This window comes from Manis javanica, chromosome 4 (assembly GCF_040802235.1).
Source record: "Manis javanica isolate MJ-LG chromosome 4, MJ_LKY, whole genome shotgun sequence".
NCBI lineage: Eukaryota > Metazoa > Chordata > Mammalia > Pholidota > Manidae > Manis > Manis javanica.
Genome location: NC_133159.1, coordinates 9,126,104 through 9,149,116, shown reverse-complemented (window position 1 = coordinate 9,149,116; position 23,013 = coordinate 9,126,104). Strand labels below are relative to the sequence as shown.

Sequence of the window (23,013 nt, the reverse complement as noted above, 5' to 3'; positions counted from 1 at the left end):
GCCATGCGACTTGTCTGGTCGATGGACAGGCATGCAGGTGACAATGCGCCTGTTCCCAGCATCCGTTCTCACACTTGACCCCTTTCTGCACTTCCGCCGTTGCCATAAGGAGACCGCGCCTGGGTGCACAGTCAGGCCAGCAGTATGAGAAACAGCAGAGGAAACGCAAACCAGACCTGAGCCTGAGCAAGACAGCAGAGCCGACCACCGACAGGCCCAGGTTGTGCGTAGGGCACTGTTCCTGCTGCTAGAGTTGGCTGAGACCGTCGAATTTCTGTTTCAAAACATCAAAGTGGCAGCACTGGTGAAAATGCTGCTCACCAGCCAAGTGCGATCAAGCAGGAAAGTAGCCTGGTGACTCTAGACCTTCTGATTTTATTTAAAAGAAAACCTGATAAATAAATTTAAATATCCCTGATATTTAAATGTAGCCTCAATCTCTAAAGTTCTTTTTCTTTAGAGATCTCTTTCTTAGGCTCCTCGGTGTCCTGTTTCTTTCACTCAGCGTGCTTCTGAGATTCGTTCTCGTTGCCTATATCGCTGTTTATTCCTTTTTGTGGCTGAGTAGTGTTCCACCATTTATTTATCCACTCACCAGTGGATAGAGGTTTGGACTGTTTCCAGTTCGAAGCTAAATAAGGCAGCTCTGAGTATTCTTGGTCAAGTCTTTGTGAGGTTCGTGATTTCATTCCTCTTGACTACTAGGAGGGGCTGTGGCTGTGGCCGACCAGGCAAACCAACTCTAAGACAGTCACCTCTGGTCTGACCAAGCAGCTCTTTTTACAGATGGAGACAAGCTGGAAGTGGGAGGCAGGGCTCCTGAGTCCCAACCCAGAGCCCCCTCTCTGTGACCATGCCACCACCTGCCTAGGGACTTAGCACTTTCATAATGGCTTGCAATTAATTGCTTTTCTAGGGCAGAAAAAATGGACCCACGCTGGAAGTAGGTCATGCCCAGCTTCTACCCCTCTCAGCCCCCACATTCCTGCTGACAGCACCCCTGGTGCAAAGAAAACCTCCCACCCGCACACACCTCCATTTAAAGAACACTCATGACTATCTTTCCTGAAGTACTGTTACGAGAAAGTGAGGTGAGGATTAATGTCCTTTGATTAGTAGGATCCTGAGGAATCCTCCTCTTTTGGGGGGGTCTCCAAAGAGATGCTGTGTCTTTCCATGTGGGCACCAGACTATTACCTGAATTAGTCAAAGACTGGAGGCCTCAGGCTATGAGGAAGATGATGTAACTTGTTATGATAATTTCCATGTATTTGCAAATCAGTATTTGAACTATGTTTGAAATGTCTTTGGGTTTCAGTGACAGTTGACTCTCAGAGCACTGGAAGAGCTCTTGTGCTCAGAAACACTAACCGTGGCTACCCCCAGTTAGCACCAGGAGGAGACAGCCCTCTGGCCTCTTTCCAAGGGCGCCTGGGTCCGAGCTGCCTGGGACACCTGCTGGAATCCAGCCACAGAACTGCTGTCCCTCCCCTGAGCAGAGAAGGTGGACCCAGAAATCTCTGGGTGTCTCTCATCTCCTCTCTGCACGAACCATACCTCACCCATACCCTCCCTGGGTGAGTGACCCTCCCCTTTCCTTCCTCCTCTGGGCCTGGAGGTGAGCAGAGGCATTGCTCAGCCCCTAGTTAGCCTGCCTGTGTTCCCTGGTAAGAGCCAGGGGAAGAGAAAAAAAAGCCCGACGACTCTTAGTCCCAATGTAGGAACTAAAAAAATATTATTATTTACCAGAGTAAAATATTTCACTTTAAATCCAAATACCTGATCCTTGGGCCATTTAAAGGTGAATGCTCTTAGCATCAAGGTCAAATGGATTCTCTTTTTGTGCATCCAGCAACTGCTTAAAACCAAGTGAAATTTTCATCTTTGTACTTGGGCTGTAAACTTCTTATCAGCTCTTTATTTTTCCTACAGTTGTCAATTGCCTTTCTTTTCCTCTTTCTTGCCTTCTCTGTAGCCTCAAGTTTCCCAACGCTACTGCTCATGGAATTTACTGCACTTCTCCCTTTTATCCCTACAGACAGCTCCCTGGAGCCTCCCATTTTCCTCCTATGATCTGGCTCAACTGGACTGCAGCACAGCTGTCATGCTGGGACTTCTCTTCCCCGCGCTCCTGAGAAAGAATCACAGTTTTCCAAATGTCGTGCCTTCTTCTTTTTTTTTGTTCTTTGCCCTTTATTCAGCTGGCTTACACCTTCAAGTAACTTTCTAAGATAGAATACATGGGGACAAAGCTTTCTGCTCTTCTAGGTCTGAAAATGTTTTTCTTCTTTCAAACGTAATTGTATTTTAACTGAGTAAAAAATGTGAGGTTCAGAACTAAGGAGCTGGTGTGGTCTGGTGGTGAGTTCAGTACTCTGGGCTGGATTTCAGGGTTTTTAGCCAAAAAGTTGATTATTTTCATCAGGAGATAAAAACTCAGGCACCATCTGCTCAGACCGGTTGGTGCCTGTGGTACACAACTGTAAGAAATTTTAAATTTTTATTTGCAAGTTGAGGTTGCAGCCCACTGCTTTTCTCGGTTCTCCACTTCACTCCCACCCTTCACTTCACGTGCCTGCTCTGAGCCCAGAGACTCTCCAGGGGTCTTATGAGCAAGCTACTGCTCTCTTTTCCTTCAGCCCTCATGGAGTGAATTCTGGGGTGGTTTCATTTATCACCATCTTTCCATCTGTTTGCTACCTACTGGAAATTGTCAAAATTTCTTATCTGCTGATTAACCCCCTCTATTTTCCCACTGTTGGGGGTTTACACTTTTCTGCAGTCTGGTGAATGATCACCATCTTGAAGCTTCTTCATAAACTTTATAATGATCTGTCTTGAGTCAATAAAACAAGCCTGGCAAACAAGTCAAGATCTTACCAGTCCAACAATTTCAGGAAGGAGAATTTTTAAAAAATCATCAGAACCTCTTTCCAAAATGCTCAATCTGGATTTTATTCCACTCACTGGACCTAACCACTCAAAGAAAAACCAAAGCCCAAACCTGACCTCAGTACCAGCCGGGGTTGAAGGTCATTTGCCCAGTTGGGGGTTGAGAGAACAGCTGCAGGAGAGCACAGACCTCAGCCCCTTGGCTGGGGTGCAGACTGCTTACCCTGGAGTTTGGTGACTGTCCCTGGTGAGTAGATGGGGAGAATGACGCAGCGGGCACAGGAGTTGGTGGCTGATGTGACACAGAACATGCCAGGTCGACATTCGCAGACGCGGGAGGAGTTCCACATGCAGGGTGTCTTCTCCACGAGATCGTCTGGGGGACACGGAGGAAGGTCCTGGGTTAGGATCAGGGATGGCAGGGGCAGGGGGTCCAGAGAACCCCCAGGAGGGCAGAGAAGCATTTGCCCAGGAACAAATATTCATTTGACTACTTGGTTAGCAGATGTTTTTATTATTACTATTATTATTATTGTTATTATAGTATCATTGATATACAATCTTACGAAGGTTTCACATGAACAACACAGTGGTTTCAACGTTCACCCATATAATCAAGTCCCCACCCCTGCACTGCAGTCACTGTCGATCAGCGTAGCAAGATGCTATAGGGTCATTACTTGTCTTGTCCGTGCTAGACTGCCTTGTACCTATATCGTGAGTGCTAATTACAGTGTCCCTCAATCCCCTTCTCCTTCCCACCCTCCCCACTCTCCCCAACCCCTCCCCTTTGGTAACCGCTAGTCCCTTCCTGGAGTCTGTGAGTCTGCTGCTGCTTTGTTCCTTCCGTTTTGCTTTGTTCTTATCCTCCACAAATGAGTGAAATCATTTGGTACTTGTTTTTCTACATCTGGCTTATTTCACTGAGCATAATACCCTCTAGCTCCATCCATGTTGTTGCAAATGGGAGGATTTGTTTTCTTTTTATGGCTGAATAACGTTCCATTGTGTATATGTACCACATCTTCTTTATCCATTCAACTACTGATGGACACTTAGGTCTGTTAGCAGATCTTTTGGCAAAATAAATACGTTGAGTGAAACAAGGCAGAGAGAAAACGAGTATATACTACATGATTCCGTTGATAGAGAATGCAAACTATGCCACAGTGACAGACAAGCAGAGCGATTCCCTGGGATGGAAGCAGGGGTTGGGAACGGGGCTGAGGGGTGATAACGAGCATGAGGAAACTCCTGGGGGTGAGGGTTCATTAGATTGATTGTGGTGATGGTTCCATGGCTGCATACACATGCCAAGACCTCACAAATTTCACACTTTAAACACGTGCGTTGTATTATATGTCAATATATCTCAATAAAGCCATTAAAAGAAAATCATCCCAATTTAGGACAGGGGTCAGTGGGCATGCGTATAGAAAAACCAAGACTGGCCGCAACCTGAAAATTCTTTCAAACTGGCTGATGGTCCATAACCATTCCTGATTCTATTTCTGAACATGTTTGAAATTTTCAGTGATACAAAGGGATTTTTTTCAAAAAAAAAAATGTTCAAGGTTTTGTAGAAGAAAAAGGATGACAGTCTCTTTACATAGGTGCTTGGGAATATTCTATGTGCTCTATTTATGGGTGGGAAGAGAATTATTGCATGAGTAAAGCTGACGCACATAACTTGCTTAATAAGGACATTCCTCAGGACCGCCCAGTTCCTGCCTGCAACCTGCAGACAGAGCAGGAGCTGGGGAGGGTTTGGAGAATGTGCATGGAGGGCAAGAGTGAGCTCAGCAGCCAGGAGACTTGTGAAAATTACAGCTATTAACATGACCAGCGTGTACAAGGCAGTCTTCTTAGCACTCTGTCCAGATTAGACTAGCTCAGCCTATTAACTCTGAGACAGTACCAGTATTATACCCATTTGACAGGCAAGGAAACCAAGGCACAGAGAGGGTAAGAAACTCTCTTGAGGTTGTAAGCTACCAAGTGGTAGAGCCAAGATTTGAACCCAGGCACTTGGGCTCCAGAACCTGTGCCTTTAATCCTGATTCCACTCCCCTGCCTGGTAGGGCTACAGGGATGAGAATTGAAGGAAGCCGCAGGCCCAGGGCCATCTCTAGTTTCTCCATCTGACATGGTGGCTGTGACAGATTATATTTTTCCCAAGAATGGCAACAGCAATATTTCTGGCCCCAGAGCTCCTCCACTTACCCATCGAGAAGCGTAGTTTTCTTTTCTTTCCATTGACTCAAGTGGAGTTTATGACTGACTCCAAGGGTAGGAAGTGGCGGGAGTTATGCTGTGGCCATAAGAAGGGATGTGGCTTCCCCCCAAGCCCCTGACACCATCCTTGGAACCCAGCTCCCGGGGGTTGAGGGAGCCCCGAGCAAGCCGTGGAGGCTGACCCGGAGAGGAAGTGAGCCTACCTCCAGCTGGCATCGCCCCCCGGCCCAGGGAAAGCTTGAGTCCAGCCTGCAGGCTTTGAGTTTTCCAGCTGAGAGCCCAGGCAGCGCAGGGCAGAGACCAGCTGCCCCCACTGCACCCGGTCTGACTCTGATCCACAGAATCCAGGAGGACAAGGAGTGGGGTAGTGTCGCCATGAAGTTTTGAGAAAATTGGCTATGTGGCCTTAGTAACAATGGGACAGTGGACTCTACTGACAACAAATACCGCGTTCTTTCCTCTTTGGGCCTCTAAGGAAACCCAGAACAAGGTGGCCCTGTGAGCAGCGGGGGCGCTAACAGCTGCAGGGCCTGGGCAGTTCTCCCTGCCCTGCGTGGCCCTCCTGGAAGTCACAGGGGGATCGGTGGCACCGTGAGGCTGCAGTGAGCTGGCTCCAGGCAGAACACCAGTGGGCTGTCCCCCTGCCATGCACACAGCAGGCACTCAGTAAGTGCTCATCCAGAACATTCTCCAAAAGGCAGTGCAGTGGAGCGACCAGAGCCCAGAACCTGATGGCAGATGCCCTGGGTTCAAACTCCAGCCATGCTGGAGGGCTTATGGCCTTTGGAAGTCCCTCAGCCCACCCCCCACAGCCTCAGTTTCTACTTCTATAAAATGGGGATAATCACAACTCATGCATCAAAGGATAGTCATGAAAAATAATGAGACAAGTTTGAAATGAGTAGATGATTAACAAATGCTTCCTTGTAGGAAAGAGAGAAAAATAGAAGCTCTTTGAAAAGGAGTCACCACTGTCAAAAACCAGCAGTTGTGCATGGGGTGCTAGAAGCTGACTGTTCAAAACACCAGAGAGCTAAACTAGGCTCATGGAGGCTGAGCAGGCCAAGACCAGGCTCAGGGCTCCCCACCCCCAGATTCTTGGCCTCTCTTCCAAGACGTCCCCCCAACCCAGGAAGGGGCCTCTGGAGGGGAGGACAAGGCCCTTACCTTCCGAACAGCTCACACAGGCTGTGCAGCGGCCATCCCTCTCCAGGTAGTAGTCAGGCTCACACTGCTTCTGGCAGTCAGCAGACCCCTGGGGGCAAGGCTGATGCAGGGTTAGCCCTAGGAAAGAAGCAGAGAAGGTCTAGGCCAGGCTACCTTGGCAGAGACCTCACCTCCCCCCCAAGTCATTGAAGACCCCCAGCTCCACAGCCAGGTCCCAAACTCGACAGGTTCAGATCAGTCTCTCAGAGGGAGTCCTGAGGCTCAGAGAAGGAAAGGATGCATCTATGGCTACACAGGAGAAAAGCACTAACTGCCTCCTAACTGTCCCCTGCCTCCAGTCCCTCCCTTCTGCAACCCAGCATCGCCACTCTGCCAGAGCCCTCTCCCGGTCTCATTGCCATGTCACTGCCCACTGCCCTCTTCCAAACTTAGGGAGCCACTTTCCTTCTGAGATCAGCAACAAGACAAAGATGCCTACTATCACAACTGCTAGTCAGTATGGTACTGGGGATCCTAGACAATGCAGTAAGGCAAGAAAAAGAAATAGAAGTAGTTAGATTTAGAATGGAAGCTATCAAGCTGTTACGGACAGATGACATCACTGAGTGCACAGACAGTTGAAAAGAATCTGCAGATGTATGATTAGAATTAAATGAGTTAGCAAGGTAGTTAGGTTTAATGTTACTACGTCAAAATTACTTAAATGTCTGTATATTTGGGTTGAACTGTATGAAACTGCTGTTTTAATAGCTCAGTCAAATTTTAGCAATTTCACGTGGCTTCAAAATAATACTAACAAGTAAGCATTAGAACAGGAAATTTTTAAAAGTTACCATTTACATCATCACCAGACATATCAAATGCCAAGAAATCTAACAAAAAGAAGTAAACATCTCTACATAGAAAATAAAACACTAACAGAAGAATTTAAAGAAGACCTAAATAAATGCAGAACTCTACCATCTACTGAATATTGTGAAGATGTGGGTTCTTCCCAGACTGCTTATAGACTCAAGGCAAACCCAGTCAAAATCCCAATAGGACATCTTATGGAACCTGAAAAGCTGATTCTAAAATATATGTGGAAATGCAAACTACCATGATTAGCCAATGAGATGTTGAAGAAAAAAGCTAGACAAGTTGTTCAACCAGCCATCAAGACTTATTGAAAACTACAGTAATTAAGACAGTATGGGATTCACATGGACTAGACAACAAGACCAATGGGATAGAACACAGAGCCCAGAATCATACCCATACATATATGGACCTTTGATTTACAACAGAGATGTCATGCAAAGCAGTGGAGAAAAGACAAATTATTTGATAAATGGTGTTGATTCAAATGGATACCCGTGTAGACGCTTTTAATGTGACCACTGCCTCACACCATACACAAAAGCCAAGGTGGACAGCAAATTTAAACATGAAATGCGAAACAGTAACAATCCTAGCAAATAATTTCGGGATTTCTTTGAGACTTCAGTACAGGAAAAGACTTACAAAGTAGAACATAAAAAGCAACAAGTCATAAAGGAAAAGATGGGTCAGTCTGACTACATTAAGTAGAGCTCTTCATCGAAAGACACCATCAAGAATGAGAAATCAAGCCACCGGGTGGCAGAAGATAGTTTGAGCACAGCTGTAGGTCGAAGGGCTCAAACCCGGAGTAATAAAAAGTCCTACAAATCAAATTTAAAAAGAGGGAGGGAGAGAGAGAGAAATGAAAACACACATTCACTGAAAGGCTTGTTTGTCATTATTCATTGTAGCCAAAAAGTGGAAACAACCCAAATACCCAAAAACTGTTTAGTGTGATACACCCATACGATGGGAGATGATTCAGCCATAAACACGAGTGAACCGGGAGCCCCATCTGTTGCCATGGCAACCAGGGGGCATCAAAGGGACACCTGCTGAAGCCCACCTGCTCTGCAAGCACGGGCATGCCCCAGCACCTCCCTCGGGGCACACAGGACGCACTCACACAGTGTTAAATGAACACATGCTTCCACTCTCTAGTCCGGCCCTCAAAGCCGTTGGCCCCCGGAGACCATGAGCCCCGTTCTCCCCACTCTGGGAAAGACTCCAGCTCACTGCCTGCCTGCCCGGCCCACCACACACACAGGTCACCCACCAATGAGACGCTGTTGGTCTGGGGAACAGCCCACAGCTTCTCTGGAGACATTACCTGGATCTGAACTGAGCTTCCCCGCGGAGGAGGACGAGTTGGGGGTCTTCGTCATTTCTGCATCGTCTTCTGGGAGGAGGGGAGCACCCTTTCCGAGAAGCATGGTCCTGGCATTGCTTGCTAAGGAGGTCAAACTGGGCTTGGCCTGGGGGCTGGTGCCACTGGGAAGGAAGCCAGAGATGGGCCTGACAGTTCTCAGGGGGCAAGGGAGGCCTGTGCTTGGGGTTTACCAATTCTATAGACAAGGATCCCCAGGCTCTCGGCCTCAGGCAGGCCCACCGTCAGCAACTGTGACCAAGGGCTGTTTCCGAGGCCTTCTGGGTCTCCCAGGTACTCAGGGAAGCCTGGGCACACAGTAGGGTCTCGAATTTCTTGTGGGCTTGGCAGAGAGTCACTCTGGAGTCCCGACACCCTGGGCTAACCACCCCCCACATGCCCAGCCCAGAGTGCCTTGGGCTTCCTGTAGGGTGGGACAGCTCCATGCTAAGGTCAGCTGGATGGGACAGAGCTGGGGGTCACCTGGCAGGCGCCTTGCAGTCCTCTGGACTCATGCTGCAGTCAGGGCTGGTCCCTGGAGAAGGTGACTCGCAGACAGTGTCCCTCTCTGCTGTGCCTGTAGGGGGATGGCAATGCCCTCAGAGTTGGCATTGAGGAGCCCAAAGACTCCAGGAACACACCTTTTACCATCACAACCAACAGCCCAGGATGGGGCACTTGGAAGACGCAGTGGTCATCGGTGTTTGTGCCTGCCCAGCATCCCTTCCCCCTGGGGTAAAGCAGCCTGATTTTCCCTGGGGAATTCCTCTCCCCAATCTCAGTACCTGTTTTTAGAGGCTGGGACTAACTGACCACTCCCTCCCTTCCAGCAGTGGCCATGAACCAGGCTGGAACAACCAATCGATTCCATCTCTGGCAATGATGGGCTGGTTCAGGATGGGCACATGCCCCAAGCTATGCCCTATGAGATGTAATTTTCAATGTTTTGGTCATGCTGAAAATGTAGGAAAAAGAAGCTGTCTTCCCACTGGGTTTGTGCAGGAGGCAAATCTATAGCTGCTGGCAGGTATCTACTCCTTATAGATAGGGGAGTAGAAATGAGAGCTAGGAAATGGCAGAGCTTCTAGATCCAGCCATACCTGAAGCTACCCAGAGCTATAACCAGACTTTTCAGTTACATGGGCCAAAAATTTTGGGGATTTTTGTTACTGGCAACCCCAAGAGTCCTAAAGAATACTGGGTGGAAGAATAAAGAGGAAACACACAGTGCTTCCATCAAGTGGACCTGAGTTTGCGGGCCACCTCCATCATGTTCTGGCTGTAAAGACGAGAGTTACACACTTCACAAGGCTGCAGTCAGGATAAACAAAGTGTACCCGGTGTGCCTGTCACCCTGGGAGGCACACGGTGAATGCCCAATAAATAGCATATTCTTTTCCCCATCTGGACTCCAGCCCCCCTGCTTGGAAAGTGACCTGCACATGTGGGATTACTATCTGGAGGCCTTATCCCCTCTCTTGGTGGTGTGGGGTGAGGAGATGTGGGTGCGACATTCAAACCCTAGCTCAGGTATCCCCTGATCTGTCTTGAGCAATTTACCTGCCATCTCTGGACCTCAATGTCGTCACTTGTAAAGTGAGGCTAGTGCAACACATCGGTCTTAGGGAATTTTGAGAATTTCAGGGGAGAAAGCCTTGGCAAGCTCTTGGCATGGGGCTTAGCTGTGAGCTGAATTTGAAGCAGAAACTACTTTCCACTTTACAGGTGGACAACCTGAGGCCCTGAGAGTTGCTCCGTGGGAGAGATTCCACAGTGGAATCTAAAATTAGCCAAGGCTTAGCAGCCAAAGGTCAGAGTACTGCTAAAGTGGTGCCGTCCAGTAGAAATACGACGTGAATCACATGTGTGATTCTAAATTTTCTGGTAGTCATATTTAAAAAAGTAAACAGGAACATATGAAATTAACTTAAATAATATATTTATTTAACCCAACATATCTGAAGTATATCAGCAGGCAATCAATATAAAAATAATTAATGAGATGTTTTACATTCTTTTTTTATTCTGAGTATTTGAAATCTATGTGCATAGTCTATACTGACAGCATATTTGAATGTGAATGGACACATTTTAATTGATGGATGGCCACAATGGCCAGTGGCACTGCTTTGGGTACAATGGTCTAGGGGCAGCAAAAAGAGGCCTCTGGCGCCACCGTGTGGCTATCACAAGAACACCACCGGGAGAGCCCTGCTGCCAGAGCTGGTCTACAAGGCCCTTGACTGAACTGAATTCAAGACTACTTTTCAGACATGGAAGGGTTTCTGAGCTGAAAAAGCCCCCAACGGCTTCCAGTCTCACCTCCACATCTTACAGGTGGGGAGACTGAGGCCCAGAGAGGGGTGGGAACACACCCCACAGATACACAGGTACAAGCAATCCCAGGTATCCGTTGCCCAGACCAGAGAGCTTTCCACGCCCCCACCCTGCCCTTGCTCGCCGCCGATGGGCTTCTGCGTGTCCCTTTGCAGTGTTTTGTGCGATCCAGGGAGAACTTGACCAATGTGAACCCCACCTGCCCCCAGTTCTGACCTCCCTGTTGGGTGCCCCACACCCACATCGTTCAACAAGTATCTCTGGAGGGCAGTCTGTGCCTGGCCTTCGATCAGGCAGTGAGGTGACCATGACACAGTGGGAATGGTCTTGGTCCACACGAAGCTACAGTCTAGGGAGGGGGACAAGCATTGATCAAACCGGTTCAGACACAAGTGTTCGTATCCATGTTTGCGACGGACACTGTGTGATAAGGGATCACAAAGGAGACAAGACCTGAGAGCATCAGGGGAGGCCTGGCCCGGGGAAGCCACGTGCGGACAGAGAGCTCAAGGCTGAGGAGGAGTTTGCTAAATGAAGGGAGGGAAGGGTGGCCCAGGCAGAGGGAACAGCATGTGCAAAGGCCTCAGAGAAAGAGAAAGCACACAACGGAGAGAACAGCAGACCCGGGGAGCCCAGACAGCAAGGGGCTGGTGCTACAGGCTGAGGCTGGAGGAAGGAGGGCCCACACCACACGGGGTCACGTGAAGGACCATGGGAAGGTGGGGTGGGCTCCCCTATTCCTCCCACCAAGTACAGCCAATGCCCTGAACGTTTATACAGAACAAGCCTCTGAAAGGTGGAGAGAGGAAGACAGATCAGAGAGGGGCCTGGGGACTCGAGGAGTGACCCCGAGGTGAGTCCCGAGGTCTCCCTTGGGTTCGTATACCCCACACATGGAGCCCAACAAGCCACAGCCCACAATGGCCAAAGGGCACAGGCTTAAAAAAAAAAATCCCCCCAAACCTGTTCTTTTTCTGCCAAAAAATTGTGTCTTACCTTTGGAGTGGTAAGAAGATACTAAAGTGTCTGAGCAGCGGTGTGTGCGAGAGAGGTGGGGAGAAAGAAACAGATGCAGTTTTGCAGGGGTGGCCTGGCCATGTGCTACGGGGGAGAATGATGGGAGGACTGAGGGGCGGGAAAGGGGAGAGAATTGGGAGGCAAAATCCACGGCCTGGGGATGGGCCCGCTGTTGGGGGACAGGGAAGGGAGCGACCGTGGGGGAGGGAGCCGCTGCCTTCGGAAGGGACCGGGCTGGATGGGGGTGGGGAGCTCGGTGTTGGCACTTTCTCCCTGTTGGACATGGTTCCCTCTGATCCATCTTGCCCCCTCCCCATGTGCCCTGTGGCACCTCTTCCGGGCTGTGGTCCAAAGCTCACCCACTCCCCGTGCCTCCCTTCCTGAAGGGTGCTCTCAGTACCACCCACACATGATCTGTGGCCCTTACCTCTTTTTTGGCCATGAGCCCCTTTGTACTGCCAATAAATTAGAAGCCCAGAGAGGGTAAGGAATTTGCCTGAGGTCACATAGCAAGTTGGAAAACTAACCCGAGTTTCTCAGCCTTGAGCCTAACGTCCAATCTCTTGACTCCTCTAACTCCCAGTGCCTCAGCTGAGCTGGGAAAGCAGCCCTCATCTTCTGGGAACGCCCAGGACAGAGCCTTGGGGTTTCCTTCTTGTGTATCAGGCATCAGAGAACCTCTTCCCCAAGCCTCAAACCAACCTAAGACCTCATCCCGCCAGGCCCATGCCTCAGATCTCCAGGGTTCCACAGAGCCTGGCATGGAGCCTGGGACACAAAGTGCAGGGGCGGGGCAGCAGGGGGCCCTGGGTGCCTGGTGCACCCCCATCTTAGTGGAAGGAGACGGAGGAGGAAGCGGGGGGCTGGAAGTCGTCAGGAGGTGAAGGGGACCACACTTGGGCACAGGGCTGTGTCCTGGGCTGCGGGTGAGAACACTTACCTGGGAACTTGACAATCATCCCTGCTGAGCAGACGGAATGCAGGGAGCAGCGGGCACAGGAGTTGGTGGCGGATGTGACACAGAACATGCCGGCCCGGCACTCACAGACGCGGGAGGAGTTCCATGAGCAGGGCCTCTTCTCCACTAGGTCATCTGAGGGACACAGGGAAGAGTCACCAGGGACAGAGGAAGGGCAAGGGAAGGGACCCAGGGGCAGCTGAGCCCACGAGCTGGGCAGGGAGCTGGCATGCTCAGCCGTTCTTTCCACAGTGTTCCTGCAGTGAGGGCAACAGGGCAGGAGGGGTCCATGAGGCAGCCTCCACCTCCCCACCCACGTCCCTACAGGTCACTAAAATGCTATTTAAAGGAAATTAATGCCCCTATTTACAAATGGGCAAAAAAGACCTAGAGGGACCTTAAATACATATTGCTAAGTGAAAGGAGCAGATCTGAAAGGGCTGTGTACTGTGATTTCAGCTATATGACATTTTGAAAAAGACAAAACCATAAAGACCGTGAAAGGGTCAGTGGCTGCCAGGGTTCAGGGGGAGAGAGGGGGTGTGGGCAGAGAGTGTGGACGTTCAGGGCGGTAAAACCGCTCCGTATGATCCTGTGACCGCGGATACGTGACATTAAGCATCTGCCAAAATGCACAGAGTGCGCACCACCAAGAATGAAGCCTAATGTTGACTATGGACTTTAGTTAATGATAATGTATCACTGCTGAGAACGTGGATTGGAACAAGTGTACCACACAAATGCAAGATGTTAAGAACAGAGGAGACTATGGGGAGTAGCCTAGGAAAGGGGGTTTATGGGAACTCTCTGTGCCTTCTGCTCAATTTTTCCATAAACCTGACTTCTCTAAAAAAAAAATTCTATTAACTTTTTCTTAATGGGCAAGGGATTTAAATAGGCAATTTTCCAAAGAAGATATGCAAATGACCAGTAAGTCCGTGAAAAGATGCTCAACATCATTAGGCATTAGGGGAATGCAAATCAAAATCTCGAGATACCACTTCATACCCACTAGGATGGCTAGGGTCAGAAAGACAGATAATAATAAGTGATGGTAAGGATGTGAAGAAACTGGAACCCTCAGCCATTCCTGGTGGCAATGCAGTCTAGTCCAGCACTGTGCATACCAATCTGGCAGTTCTTTAAACATACAATCACTATGTAATCCAGCAACCACACTCCTAGGTGTGGTATACACCCAGGAACTGAGAACATGTGTCCACACAAAAACTGGAACACAAATGATATCAGTATTGTTCATAAAAGCCAAAAAGTGGAAACAGCCCAAATGGCCATCAGCAGATGAATGGATAAACAAAATTCTGGTATATCCATTCAATGCAATATTACTCGGCCATAAAAAGGAATGAAGAATTCATACATGTTACAGTCTGGATGACCCTTGAAAAAACCATGCAGAGTGGCAGAAGCCAGATACTAAAAGCCACATATTGCATGATTCCATTTATATGAAATGTCCAAAGGCAGAAAATCATAGAAATAAAAAGTAGACTAGTGGTTTCCAGGGGTGAGAAGAGGAGAGAATTAGAAGATGAGGGGTTTCTTTTGGGGAAGTAGAAATATTCTGGAATTAGAAAGTGGTGGGGTTGCACATTATGGATATACTAAAAATCACTACACCATATACTTGAAAATGGTCATAATAGAAATAAAAATATTTAAGGAAAAAATAATTAGGTAGAAATAATTACTTATGCATACTTATGCATAACATCCCTGGAAAAGAAGGGACATCCTTGATTAACCAGAAATGATGAAGTCTCCCTGAACATGGAAGGCAGGTGAGATCAGATCAGAGAGGACACCACAGCCCAAAATATACCCAAGAGGGTTTGCCAGGGAAGATGGGAGAGGCTGTGAGTGCTCCAGTCTCAAGTGGGTGCATGGTAAGGGGTGTGTGTGTGTGTGTGTGTGTGTGTGTGTGTGTGTGTGTGTGTGTAGGGAGTGTGGCAGGAGAATCCTGGTGGGTCAGGCTCCCACACTCCTCTTCCACTGATGCCACACAGCTAGAAGCCAAGTATCCCCACAACAAGACTGGGTGAGGTGAGCCAGGCCCTGTGCCATGCCCTGGGGCTGGTCATACCTGGGAGGTAAGAAAGCCACAGATCCAGGAGACCTGCCACAGGGCACTCCACCCCACACCCGCTTACCCCACAACCCTTGGAGGTGGGGTTTGCAGCCCCCTCACATACACCACATACCTTGCACACCCTCACATATCTGAGTCATCAGATATGATGCACCACAGTGGAAGGCACCAAACATGAAAGTCCACACCAAGAAACAAGAGCCCAAATTCGAAAAGAGCAAACACTCAGGTTAGCAGATGTAAGAGAAAGCAGAACAAGCCTTTAGAGCCAGTATAATTAATATCCTCAGAGGTGCAAAAGGGAATTGCAGCTGTAAAAAAAGAAACCCCTGGTTCACAAGGGCTCAGAGAAAGACTACATTTCCCAGCCTCCCTTGCAGTGGGGTTGGGATCGTGTGACTGGATCTTGGCCAATGGGATGGGGGAAGAAATGATACAAGCCTCTCCAAGGCTGGGCCCCTAAAACCATCTCTGTCTAGTCTCTCTCTTCCATTCCGTAGTGACCCTGGTGGAGCCCCAGCTCTCACCTGCACCCCAGAAGCTGTACTGAGAACAGAATAAAATTCTGAGAATTCTCAAAAATCTGCAAAGCAGACTGAAGGCAATGAGTAGACATCCCTGGAAAAAAGATAAAACCCTCAGAGTAATATACATGTATCATAATATATTTTATTATGATACAGAATATCACAGGCCTGGCCAGAGATGAAAGACTTCCTACACTTGCCAATCTCCAGGAAGCCGGCATAAGTTGTGGAAATGAGCAGAAACCCCAAGGGTGGGGTTCACCCCTCTCCAGGTAGCAGGAGCTCTGACAAAGACTATCTGAGAAAGGAAAGTGGGTCCCTGCCCCCGCAAGGAAGGACACCCACCTCTGGCCACACTCTGCCTCTCACCCAGGCCCTCAGGCTCCTCAAATGAGCTTCGCAAGTAACACTTAGGATTCCTCAAAAAAATTAAACATAGAATTATCACGTGATCCAGTAAGTCCACAGCTGAGTATGTGCCCCAAAGAACTGCAAGCAGGGACTTGAACAGATATTTGTACACCTTTATTCCCAGCAACATTATTCACAATAGCTAAAAGGTGGAAGCAACCCAATATAAATATAAATAAATAAGTAAATATATCATCATAATATATATTATCTATTATATAGAGAGATAATAGATAATATATATCTAGCAGAGATAAAAATCCACATCAATTTTCCTGGAATAAAGGAAGAACTAAATTTGCAGATAGAAAAGACACACCAGATACCAGGAAGAATTGTTTCCAAACAATACCAAGGCACATTCTGGTTAAGTTCTTGATCCTTCAGGATAAAGAAAGAATTATTCTTGCAGTCACCAATAAAGGGAGAAAAGACTGCAGACCCCTCCACAGCTATATTAATTACAAGAAGACAATGCTTACACCAATGCTGTGGGTAAAATTGTAATATTTTCAGAGTATCTCGCCTGGCTTTAGTGCACTTGCATATCCTCAGGGGTGGAGAGAAGTTCACCTCCATGTCAATTGGTAATTACCTGGGCAACGGAGGGCGTGTCTGAACCTGAGAGGTTAAGGGGAGGGGCTGGCTGGCTGGCTTGCTTCTTCAGGAGCAGAGGAGAGAGACGGCCCTGGACTGCAGTTTGTAAGCAATAAACGGGTTTTAAACTTTATTTCTCCCTTTGACTGATTTCGGTTTTTAGAGGTATTTTGCCCCAGGATTTCCTCTCCCAGGACTTCAAATGCCCTCAAAGTTCTGGAGAAAATAGGTCCTGAGAATAATATTATACCTGCCCAAATTGTCAGTCAAATAGAAAGGCAACAAACATTCTCAAGCATGAATGAAGTCAAGGGACGTGCAAAGATAGAAGCCTCCCTGGGAAATCCGCGTGACAGTGATATCTAACCAATCAAGCAATAGATCAAAATGAAAACTTCCAGAATGGAGAAGCCATGGTAAACGTTGTCATGGTGTGCAATGAATAAATTTAAATAGCAAAGGACAGCTAAGACATCAAGGGACTTAGAATTACAGAAAAGAAGAGAAACATCGTAACTATGACAAAGTAAAAATAATGCAAGCAATAAAGGTCAGGAAGAGGACGGGGATGTCCGCAAGCCAATTAATCACTTCATTTCTGGTTACAGGGAGTCAATCTACTCTCTAGTCTCCAAAAATTGAAACAAATAGAGTGACTTTACCGCCAGAGGCAGGCATCCCTTAAATGATTCCTAATGGTTTACTGATCTTCATAACCTCTTTTAATTTTAGAGGGTTTTTAAAGGAACTACTGCCTCTTGTGATAGCTTAGTTTCTTCACTTTAGTTTCTTCTTCCTCTGATACATTTGGGTAAAATTACATGTAATCATGTTAATGCCATAGGAAGTACAATCCGATCCTCTTAAAAATCCCTTCTCTCTGTGTGTGTACAGTCTGTCTACTAACCTACTCAGTCTTGTCTCTATGGAGATACAGAGAGGTGTCAGCCATCCAGGGGTGGGGGAGGGGGCAGAGGGGGCTTTCTCTCTTGCACTTCCATATTGCTTGAATTTTTTATAATAAATGCATGTAATTTGCATTTAATAAAATACAGTCATTAATTTTCAAAACTTATACCAGAGAAGTGCTAACATAAAGAAAGGTGATATTAATAGCAAACAAAAATGGAATTAAGGCAACCACATTACAAGGAGCAAAAAGGTGTATTTTATGATGGTAAAAAGTCCAGCCCACCAAGAAAATGTCATATTCACTCACATTGTTCATAATAACGTCGCTTTGATATATATAAAGCAAAAGCAGACGGAACACAATGAAAATCTGATGAAGCCCAAGCATATCAGGACATAGACCTTAACACATCTAGCTCAGAATCAGTTTCTGAAGATGCAAAAATAAATAAGGATGCATATTACTAAAAACCACAGTAAGTTCTCGAGTAGGTGTACATGTAGAAAAGTGTACACAGCAAACAGAACACACATTCTTTTTCCCAAACACACTAAACATGCCCCCAAAATATACAAAAATTTATTAGGTTACAAGAAATCTCAACAAATTTCCCCACCACACCCTCCAAACAGCCCACCGAAAAACAAAACAAACACCAGCAAGCACACAAACCACTCACTAACCGTAGAAAGAAATGAACAACCAAAGCCCTTATTGAAAGGGTTCTCCTGGGACCAGTGTGGTCCTAGGGAAGGAACACAGCTCTCAGTGTAGACCATCAATGCAAACTCCACTTCTGCCACTTCCCAGAGTTTTGTAACTTTGGAAAGACCCTTATCTCCCGCAGCCTCAGTTTCTCATGGTAAAAGAGGGATAAGAAAAGAATCTTCCCCTAGGGGGGTTGTGAAGATTCAACTCAATACATGTGAGTCCCTCCCTGGAGGAAACATGTTAACTGAGTCTCTTTAAAAAGTGTGGATGCCAAAGATCACAGTTGATGTGAATTCATAATCTAGAGGGGAAACTGAGGCACCAGGGGGCCAATTCAGAGTAGAGACACCAAATCTTCATGTCTCCCACAATGCACATTCTCTAGCCCCCTTCCCTGGAAGAGGCCCCAGAGGGGAGGGTAAGGTCCTTACCTTTGGAACAGCTCACACAGGCCAGGCAGCCGCCGCTCCCACCCAGGTAGTAGTCAGGCTCACACTGCTTCTGGCAGTCGGAGGACCCTTGTGGGCATGGCTGCTGGGCAGACAGTCCTAGGAAAAGCAGCAGAGGAGCTCCAGGCCAGGCTGCCTGGGCAAATGCCTCATCCCCCACCACCATCACCTCTCACCCCTGAAGCCCTTCCCAGCTCCACCCCAAATCCCATCAGTCCCACTCCTGGGTTTCAGATGGGGGCCTTGGCACCCAGGGGGCAGACCTAGCCTGAGGTCACCTGGCAGGCAACATACGATGGGGAGAAGAGCTGGGGCTGAGATGCCAAGTGTGTGGCCTTGGGCAAGTTATGAGCTCAAGGGGACCATTAAGTTAATGATAGGATCCACCATCCAGGGTTGTTGAAAAGAGAGGGAAGCAGAAATTAACATGCGTGAAGCACCGCAGCAAAGCTCTGCCCACAGCCAGCGCTGGATGAGCCCTAGTTGCCAGCAGTCCTGGCAGGAGTCCTGTTTCACTGCAGGAGGGGACGCAGTGACCCTGAGGAGTCCAGTCCAGCCTGAGGGGCCCGAGGTCACCCTGACTCCCACTGTACAGGGATGGGACAGCGTGATGCTGATACCGACTGATGGGGTGCAAGGGTAGAGGGCATCCTGGAGGTCTGCAGGGGTGGTCGCCTGCACTGCCCCACTCCCTGTGCAGTCTGTTACCTCCCACGGCTTTCTTCTGGGACCAGCACGTGACCCAGGCAGGCCAATCAGAGCACATCTGCATCACCACTGTGATTGGTTCATGGGTACATGACCCATGCCAGCCGGTGAGTGGTGCCTCTGCGAGTCCCACAGAAGTTACGAGGAAAAGAGCCCCTTTCTTTGCTGTTGGATGTCCAGATTCCCAGTTAAAAGGGCCATTTAAGCCTGAAGCTGCAGGGTCGTGGCTGCTGCCGGTGGGCAAGACCTGCCTGAGACAAAGGCTACTCAAAGCTGAGCAGAGTCCAGAGAAGGAGGAAAACAGACTCCTGAGGACGTTCGAACCGTAACTGAGTGAGGAAGTGGCATCTCTACCTGCAAAGTGTATCTGTCTTAATCTTTGGGTGACAAAGCTTGTGTTCAGCCCCGCAGCCCTGCATGTAGGCTTGTTAATCATCAGAAGGAATCTTGCTCATGACTTACGATTGACGCAACCAGCCCCTTACCCAAAACTCGCCTCCTCCGAGGAGATAAAGTCTGTACAGAAATGACGTCTGGATTGGCAAAGACTTACAGGAACATCATGACTAGACCCGTGTCGACAAAATGACGGGTGCCAACTAACCAGGGATGGAGTGTCACCACCCTCCTCAGACCCTTACTGACATCCAGACGTCTGAGATTGACTGTCCCTTCCTGACCTAATCCCTTTCTGCTCCCCCTTCCCCAATATAAAAGAAGCTTTAAGTCAACCCTGTTAAGATGGTTCTTTAGGACATGAATCCACATCTTCTTGGTCTGCTGGCTGCCTGAATAAAGTCACTTTCCCGGCACCAACGACTTGTCTCTTGATTTATTGGCATGTCATGTGGCACTAGCTTGACCTCGGTAACAAAGCCTGTATTTATGGTGCGATGGACTTCTCTGTTATTGAGACAATTGTTTCTCTTTTGTTTGGGCCTAAGTGAGTTAGGCTTCTTTTCATTACAACCAAAAAAATCTAGATGAGGGGTTCTCAACATTTCCTGTGCCCCTTAATCATTTTGGGGAAGCCTGTGTACCCTGCTCAGAATCATGTTTTCAAGTGCATGAAATGAAATGTGTAGGATTATAAAGGAACCCAGTTGTGTTGAAATATGGTTATCAAAGTATTAAATAAGTAATTTAAGATCTAGTAATATATGTGGTTCTTTGTAAACTCATTAAATAAGATCTCATAACTACCACAGTCTCAAAGTAGTGACGAACATAAACAATGTCAAGATACCTGCAGCAATTGTAATATAACTGCAATATAATAAGGAGTATCTGATTTCTACTGATGGAAAAGCTGTAGGTACTACTATTACTCCCAGGCTTTGTTGCCTTTATTTGTAACAGAAGGGATTTATATGGGGAATTTTAGTTAGAGATTGATGAAAATAACTGAACTCATTCAGGTTCATAGCCCCCACCCCCACCGAACTCTTACCCCAAGGTGAGAGTCCTTGCTCTAGAATAACATGCAAGGACCTCTTAAAAATACTAGCTTGATGACTGGCACACACTTTAGCTCAGAAAACTTGAGTGGCTCCCCAGTGGTCTTTCAGAGAGATAAATCTGATCCTATCACCCACCCTTTGCCTGAAACTTCCAAGGGCTTCTCATGGTTCCTAGGATAAAGGGCTAGGTCCTTATCACAGTTAATAAGGTTCTCCCCACCTACATACCCCTTGTTCTTTAATCTCTCACCATACCTGTTCCCCAAGGGATCATGCTCCCTGATGCCCCCAGGGCCTTTGCACAAGCCAGTCCTCTGCCAGGAATGCTCCTCTCTCCTGTCCCCTAGTAAACTTACACTTAGCCTGCATATCATGGTCAAGGCATCACAGCCTTAACAACTTGCTCCAGAGACCCATGGACCTCACCCTCCTACATCTAACTCTGCTGTAATCTCACATTTATTTGTGGGATAAATTGTCTTAGTGTCTGAATTCCTCATATGAATTTCAACTCCTCAGGGATGGGTCTTTCCATTTCTGCTCACCAACAAATGCCCTGATTAGAAGGCCTGGCACATATTTGATCAATACATGTTCTGACAACCTAATCAATACAACTCCTTAGCCTGGCATTCCTCAGCCTCCCTGTGTCTCTAGACTCCTGGTCTGACATCATATGTAGCTCTACACAATATGTCATGCACTCTATACTTCAGCCAACTTGGGCATCTCAGGCTTTTTCTAGCACCCCCATATGTCCTGAAATGTTGCCCCAAAAAGTTGTGGAAGCTCTAGCCCCCAGTATCTCAGAATGTGGTCTGTTTGGAGATAGGGTCCTTACAGAGGTAAGTAGGTTAAAAGGAAGCCATTAGGGTGGGCTCTAATCCAGCGTCCTTATAAAAGGTATCCTCATAAAAAGGAGGGAAATGTGTACAGAGGCAGACATGCACACACAGGGAGAGGACCACGTGAAGATGGGAGTCATGCGGCCACAAGCCACGGAACCACCAGAAGCTAAGAAAGAGGCCAGAACCTTCCCTATAGCTTTCAGAGGGAGTAGGGCCCCGCCAGTACCTTGATCTTAGACTTCCAGCCTCCAGAACTGTGAGACAAACTTCTGTTCAAGCCGCTCAGTGTGTGGCCCTTTGTGAATGGCAGCCCTAGGAGGCTAATACAAACGTTCTCTGCCCAGGCCAAGGTGCCCCTCCATCTCCTTCACTACCCCCTAGGCACACTTCATAGCCAGCCAGGTCAGGCTAAAATACGATCCCCTGGTGGACCTTTCCTGATCACCTGAGCCCATTCAAATCCCCTCAATGGATCCCTTTAGAATCACCTCTCGGAGCCAGGGGCTGCTCTGGGGTGACCCAGAGGAACCCCCTGCTGCAGGAAATACACTGAGGACTCAGAGGGACTAACTTGGTGATGGGATTATTTTTTTCATTCAACTCACATTGCCTGAGCACCACTTTTGGGCCAGGCCCTAATTTAGATATTGGAGAAGATGAGGTCCTTGCTCCCATGGGACTTACCCCCTAGCCTGGGCAAGGCAGACAGGCAAGGGAAATCAGCAAGCTGGTTTCCAAGGGCAGTACAAGCTCTGAAGAAAATAAAACAGAAGCTGCTGGAGAGAAAGGAAGGGGCAGCGGGGTGAGCCCCGGAAAGTGTGATCAGGGAGGCCTCTGTGAGCCCCAGAGGGTGAAGGAGGCAGCCAGGCAGGGGCTGGGGGACAGCTAGGCAGAGGGGACTGCGTGGCAAAGAACAGAAGGGCCACAGGGCTGGAGCAGAGGCAGCAAATGTATTGTAGTGTTTCTTCATTTCTGTTTTCTTCTTTTCCCACGTTCCACACAGATCTTTTCCACTGAGTGTCGCTTTCATAATCAGGAACAAAAATGGTGGCGAAAGGCTTCTGAGTTGTGTGTTCTGAGAGCTGTTTCCCAGGCACCCCTCTGCTCCGATCCGCCTCCGGCCACAGTCGGCTCCCAGGCTCTGATCAGTGCTTTTCTGACTCCAGGTGTTCCCAAAGTCTGTCCTGACATTCCCATCACTGCCTCTCACCTCTGGCCCGGGGCCAGGGCACCCAGACAGCCGGGCCCCAGCTGCTTCGGGCCCAGGAATGGCCACACAGAGTGCCGCTCCTCCCTGCGGCCAGCAGGCCGGCCCCTGCAGCCTCCCTCCCTCGCTCCCACAGGCCACACCTGGCTTCAGCCAAATGGAGCCTCTCCCAGTTCTTGAGCAACCATCCTTGCTCCCTCCAAGCCTCTGCGCATCCCACCCAGAGCATACTCCCTCTG

The 23,013-nt window shown here is 48.2% G+C and overlaps 1 protein-coding gene across 1 annotated transcript in view; it reads right to left on the bottom strand.

Annotated features, from left to right (window-relative positions):
• Positions 1-23,013, bottom strand: part of TNFRSF8 (TNF receptor superfamily member 8) — a 59,819-nt gene that overhangs the window by 18,085 nt on the left and 18,721 nt on the right. Inside the window, exons 3-8 of the mRNA XM_036999570.2 lie at positions 18,534-18,650; positions 12,816-12,968; positions 9,005-9,098; positions 8,486-8,646; positions 6,295-6,411; positions 3,116-3,268 (exon numbers count right to left, since the gene is read on the bottom strand). Of these exons, the coding sequence (XP_036855465.2) occupies positions 3,116-3,268; positions 6,295-6,411; positions 8,486-8,646; positions 9,005-9,098; positions 12,816-12,968; positions 18,534-18,650 (795 nt within the window). The remainder of the gene's footprint in view (positions 1-3,115; positions 3,269-6,294; positions 6,412-8,485; positions 8,647-9,004; positions 9,099-12,815; positions 12,969-18,533; positions 18,651-23,013) is intronic.